Raw genomic sequence first — 5,812 nt, 5'->3', positions numbered from 1 at the left:
CCCGAGACAGCCAGAGCCACCATCACCTCGGAGAGCTCGCCACCCACGAGAGGAAAGGCCCCCGCCAAATGAAAGAGAAGCTGACAGAGTTCCCTCGCCAGAAAGGTCAGTAAATTCCTCTAACTCAAAATCCAAGGGTACAGACCCCCCGTTATATCGCTCCTCGGGGAGAGGAAGCAGACAACCGCAGCTCCAGCGATCTGTGGACCAGGGCACAGTCGTGGAGGAGTTGCTCCAAAGGGTGCAGGAGTTGGAGGCGCGGTAGGGAGCTCGTGGCCAAAATAGTGGCTACGGAGAGAGGACGCTGTTCACGAGAGAAGTCGAGCTCGAAGCTCTCCCCAAGAGATTCAAGGTTCCAAGCATACCGCAGTACAATGGGGACAGCGACCCTTATGACCATCTGGACGCATTCAATGTCCAAATGGACCTACAGACCACTAGCTCGCTGGTAAGGTGCCGGGTGTTCCCTGCGACCTTGGGAGATATTCCGTGTGCTTGACTCAGAAGCCTTCCATCTTGCAGCATTGGCAGTTGGGAAGAATGCCAATGGAGGTTCCTCGGTCAGTACAGGGCACTGAGGCGGCAGCTCGCTCCTTCGTGCCACCTCGCCACGGTCTTCCAAAGGTCGAGCGAGTCCCTCAAGGACTACATTTCCATGTTCCGACACGAGGTGAGTAACGTCGAAAGTCCCTCTGATGAAAGTATCTTGACGGCCATCTCGGCAGGCCTCCGAAAAGACGGGAAGCTCTATGAGAGCATCAACAAATCCCCCGTTATAGATCTGGGAGAGTTCTATGAGCGAGCTGCAAAGGTGATCCGGTGGGAAGAGGCATTCGGTTCAAAGAAGCCCGCTGGACATAGGGAGGAAGCCGGAAGTTCTAGCCGAGACAGGAAAAGAAACGACGGGGGAAATGGAAGGGATAACCGTGATGAGCGGTCTAGCAATCAGGTAGCCAAGCGAGCTCGACAGGAAGAGCGAGAGGAGCGACCTCCAAGGTAGGGCCGTTTCAACAATTATGCGGCCCTATCAGATTCTCAAGAGAGGATTTTCACTATGGAAAAGAGGAGAGAAGATTTCAGGAGGCCGAACCCGATAAAAACTCCCAATAAGTTCAGAAATCGGGAGAGGTTTTGTGCGTACCACAACGAGGTGGGGCACGACACCTCCGAATGCTACGCCCTGAAAGATGCAATTGAAGAACTGATTCGAAGGGGCCGGCTGAGAGATTACGTGGTGCGACCTGCAAACCAGCCACCCCAGCAGACGAATCAATAACAACCTCCCCTCGAGGATGAGCATGCGCCTGTGATTCGAATGATCTACACAATCCACGGTGGACCTCACCTCGCAGGTACATCGAACAGGTCGCATGAAAGGTATGTACGCGAAGCTAATCACGTCTTGATAGCAGGATCTGTTGAGCATATGGGACCGCCTAAGCGAGCTAGGGTGGCAATGAAAGAAATCACCTTCTTCGAAGATGATGCTAGGGACATACACTGGCCGCACAATGACTCCCTTGTCATTCGTGCCCACATCGGCAACATGGAGGTACGAAGAATAATGGTGGACACTGGCAGCTCGGTAAATGTGATGTATAGGGCCTGTTTCGACCAGATGGGACTAGGGCCCAAGCAATTGAGCCCGTCCCCAGAGCCGCTTTACGGATTCACGGGAGACGCAGTTGTTCCCATAGGGCGGGTTAAACTCCCATTCACTGTTGGGAGCCCAGGTCGCGAAGCAACGGCGATGGCAGAATTCCTCATTATTGACTGCCCCTCAGCGTACAATGTCGTACTCAGGCGGCCAGTGATGAACGAGCTGGACATGGTCGCCTCAACTAGGGCTCTGACCGTCAAGTTCCCGACCAACAATGGAATAGGATGCGTGCGAGGAGAACAACACCTCGCGAGACGCTGCTATGAGGACGCGGTCAAAATGGGGGCCAAAGGAAAGAAAGTGAACCTGGTCGCAGGCGGAACTCAGCGACCTTTAGGTCAGAGCGGGGTAAACTATGACCTGGATCCCCGAGAAGTGGATTGTGATAAGGCCTCCGACCCGGTGGAAGAACTTGAAGAGGTCCCGGCCAGCGAAGTAGATGCTGAAAGGTGTCTGAAGCTCGGAAAGAATCTGGCCCCTGAGGTAAAGTGTCAATTGGTTGAATTCCTTAAAGCTAACCTGGATGTGTTTGCATGGAACCATGAAGATATGGTAGGCATAGCCCTGGAGGTCATGTCGCACAGGCTCAACGTGGACCCCAGCTACAGACCAGTGCGGCAGAAGAGGAGGCCAATGACTCCAGAGCGTTTTGCCGCCCTTAAGGAGGAGGTGGATAAGCTCCTGGACAGTAGATTCATCAGAGAAGCCCAGTACCCAGTCTGGGTAGCCAATCTAGTCCTGGTGAAGAAAAAGAACGGAAAATGGAGGACCTGCATCGACTTCACCGACCTGAATAAGGCTTGCTCGAAAGACAGCTTTCCCCTTCCCAGGATTGACCAACTCGTGGATGCAACAGCAGGGCACCAACTCCTCAGTTTCATGGATGCCTACTCGGGATACAACCAGATCCCCATGAATCCTAGCGAAGAGGAGCACACGTCGTTTATCACCAATCGTGGGCTGTACTGCTACAAAGTTATGCCGTTCGGACTGAAGAATGCTGGGGCCACCTACCAGAGGCTCGTGAATACGATGTTCGAAACGCATATCGGGAAAACAATGGAGGTATATGTCGACGATATGTTGGTTAAATCTGAGAAGGTCGCAGATCATGTTTGCGATTTAGGAGAAATGTTCGAGATCCTCAAGAGCTACCACATGAAACTAAATCCACTGAAGTGCGCTTTTGGAGTGGCTTCTGGGAAATTCTTGGGATTCATGGTTAACAACAGAGGCATCGAGGCCAACCCAGAAAAAATAAAGGCTTTGCTGGATATGAGATCTCCCACAAAGATGAAGGAGGTGCAGAGCCTTACCGGTCAGGTCGCTGCCCTAAACCGGTTTATCTCCAAGGCGACTGACAAGTGTATTCCTTTCTTCAATACGTTAAGGAAGGCACAAGGCTTCAATTGGAGTGAAGAATGCAAGCTCGCCTTCCAACAGTTGAAGGCGTACATGGGGCAAGCGCCGTTACTTTCAAAACCTAAGGATGGGAAAAAATTGGTTGTCTACCTAGGAGTGTCAAAGCACGCCCTTAGCGCAGCATTGGTTCGGGAGGAAGAAGGGATGCAATACCCCGTCTTCTACATCAGCAAGAGGTTGGTGGACGCGAAAACAAGGTTCACACCGATGGAGAAGCTTGCTTACTGCCTAGTCGCAGCATCGAGGAAGCTGCGTCCCTATTTCCAGGCCCATCAAATCGATGTTCTGACCAAGTACCCCTTGAAGCAGATTTTGCAGAAACCAGACACTTTAGGTCGCCTGCTGAAATGGGCGATCGAGCTCACTCAGTTCAACTTGGAATACAAACCAAGGACGGCTATCAAAGGACAAGCACTCGCGGATTTCATTGCTGAATTCACTGGACCAGCCCAAGTGGGAGAAGAAGCCTCGGAAGGACCATCCTGGGAGCTATATGTTGACGGATCGTCAAACGATCAAGGAGCTGGGGCTGGAGTTATGTTAATCAGCCCGGAGGGCCACAGGATCCTCTGTGCCCTATGGTTCGGTTTCCCATCTACCAACAATGAGGCCGAGTATGAGGCATTGTTCACAGGACTACGCCTGGCAAAGGAGGTACGAGTCGAAGCAGTTGTAATCTTCAGTGACTCCCAACTCGTCGTTAATCAAATACGGGGAAAATATCAAGCGAAAGGTGCAAAGATGGCGGCATACCTGCTCAAAGTGAGAGAGCTTCTGGCCCTTCTCCCAAAATTTGAGGTACGCCAGATTCCCCGTTCTCAAAATTCCCATGCGGATGCACTAGCTCAACTGGCAACTACGCGAGATACAAAGTTCCTGGGGGCTATACCGATGGAATTTATAGCTGCCCCTAGCACGGAACAATCGGCTGAGACGATGGTGATTGACGAGCCCCAGGGTTCATGGATGAGTCCTATTTTGGAGTATCTATGGGGTGGAAAGCTGCCAATGGACAAACTCGAAGCGCGCAGACTGCGAGCTCGAGCTGTCCACTGCTGTATCTACGATGAGGTGTTGTATAAGCAAGGATTCACATCTCCACTGTTAAGGTGTATCGAGGGCCCTGATTGTCAAATCGTGCTGGAGGAAATACATGCTGGACATTGCGGCAACCACGCTGGGGCTCTGTCGCTAGCCCAGAAAGCACTTCGGCAGGGATTCTATTGGCCCACGATGAAACAGGATGTGATAGAGCTGGTGAAGAAGTGTGAAAAGTGCCAACAGTTTGCTAAAATCCCGCGAGCCCCTCCGGTCTACCTCCAATATATGAGCAGCCCGTGGCCATTTGCTTTCTAGGGTATGAACCTGATCGGGCCGCTCCCAATGGCTCGAGGCAACTGCAAGCACGATATCGTGGCGGTAGATTACTTCACCAAGTGGGCCGAAGCGAAAGAACTCGCCGAAATCTCCACCTCCAAGGTACAAAAATTCGTCTGGGATAATATCATTTGCAGGTTTGGGGTCCCACAGCAGATAATTACGAAAAATGGGACTCAATTCACCAGCGAGCAATTCATTCGGTTTTGCGAGTCACTAGGCATTCAGAAGAGCTTCACGGCCATAGACCATCCCCAAGCGAACGGGCAAGTAGAGGCAGTTAACAAGATCATCAAGCACGCCCTAAAGACGAAGCTGGAGAACAGGAAGGGTGCTTGGGCAAACGAACTGCAAACAGTGCTCTGGGCATATCGGACGACAGCTCGCACCAGCACAGGGGAGACTCCTTTTTCGTTGGCTTACGGATCCGAAGCTATGATCCCAGCAGAATACGAGGTGACAAGCCAGTGAAGAGCCACTTTCAACCAAGAAGGGAATCACGAACTGCTAGATGTAAATTTGGACCTACTGGAGGAAGCAAGAGACATAGCTCGTTTAAAGATCGTCGTATACCAACAAAGGGTAGCGCGTTACTATAACAGAAAAGCCCGGGTCAGGCATTATAAAGTTGGAGATCGCGTACTACGCTTAATACTTCCTACGGCTCGGAAAGCCAGTGACGGCACGCTTGACCCAAACTGGGAAGAACCATTTGTCATCCACAAAGACTTGGGCAACGAGGCGTACCATCTGGCCAACATGGACGGGGCTATCCTCCCGCAAGCCTGGAACGCAGAGCACCTCTACCCCTACTATCAGTAAAAGTGTTTATTTTTGCCTATGTTTCATGTTACAATTCTTTAAGCTCGATTGAGATTAATAAATTTTTTCCTGATCAATTTTACTACACTTTGTTGTCTGTTCTCCACCACAACATCTTAACATTTTCGGGGGAAGGGTAAAAACCATGGTTTGCGAGCTGGGGCCCATTCATCCTAGTCGACGGGCTATGGTTTGTGGCTTATTTGAGCATTCCTCTTTGTTCTCCCCCAGGTCGTGGTTTGCTAGCTGAGGCCCATTCATCTTGACCCAATGTCACGGTTTGGCACCTACCTGGGAAACCACTTCCATCTCGAGCGAAGGGATCACTAGCTGAGATCCCCTTTCATCCCCACGGAAGAACCATGTTATGTTAGCTAAGGCCGCTATGCGACCTACCTGGACATATATCTTGGTTGGGTCTTCAACTTCCATGCAAAAACTTATGGGAGAGCCCTGATGTGTTAGCTGAGGTCACTCTGCGACCTACCTGGACATGTATCTTGGCTATGTCTTCAACTTTTCCGCGGAAAT

The 5,812-nt window shown here is 51.3% G+C and overlaps 1 protein-coding gene across 1 annotated transcript; it reads left to right on the top strand.

Moving 5' to 3' along the window:
• The first annotated feature begins 1,315 nt into the window (after positions 1–1,315).
• Positions 1,316–4,438, top strand: LOC127802147 (uncharacterized). The gene is made up of 2 exons (XM_052337844.1): positions 1,316–2,458; positions 2,567–4,438. The coding sequence occupies exons 1-2, from the start codon at positions 1,316–1,318 to the stop codon at positions 4,436–4,438; spliced, it is 3,015 nt and encodes a 1,004-aa protein (XP_052193804.1).
• Positions 4,439–5,812: the final 1,374 nt, after the last annotated feature.

This window comes from Diospyros lotus, chromosome 5 (assembly GCF_014633365.1).
Source record: "Diospyros lotus cultivar Yz01 chromosome 5, ASM1463336v1, whole genome shotgun sequence".
NCBI classification, from domain to species: Eukaryota; Viridiplantae; Streptophyta; class Magnoliopsida; order Ericales; family Ebenaceae; genus Diospyros; species Diospyros lotus.
The sequence above is the reverse complement of the archived record's forward strand: the minus strand, read 5'-3'. Positions and strand labels throughout refer to the sequence as shown.

Excerpts from the sequence above, each read along its gene's own strand:
- LOC127802147 (XM_052337844.1), top strand. The coding sequence starts at position 1,316 with ATGATCTACACAATCCACGGTGGACCTCACCTCGCAGGTACATCGAAC. Across the intron at positions 2,459-2,566 it reads ACTTCACCGACCTGAATAAG|ATCCCCATGAATCCTAGCGA; the intron begins GCTTGCTCGAAA and ends GGATACAACCAG.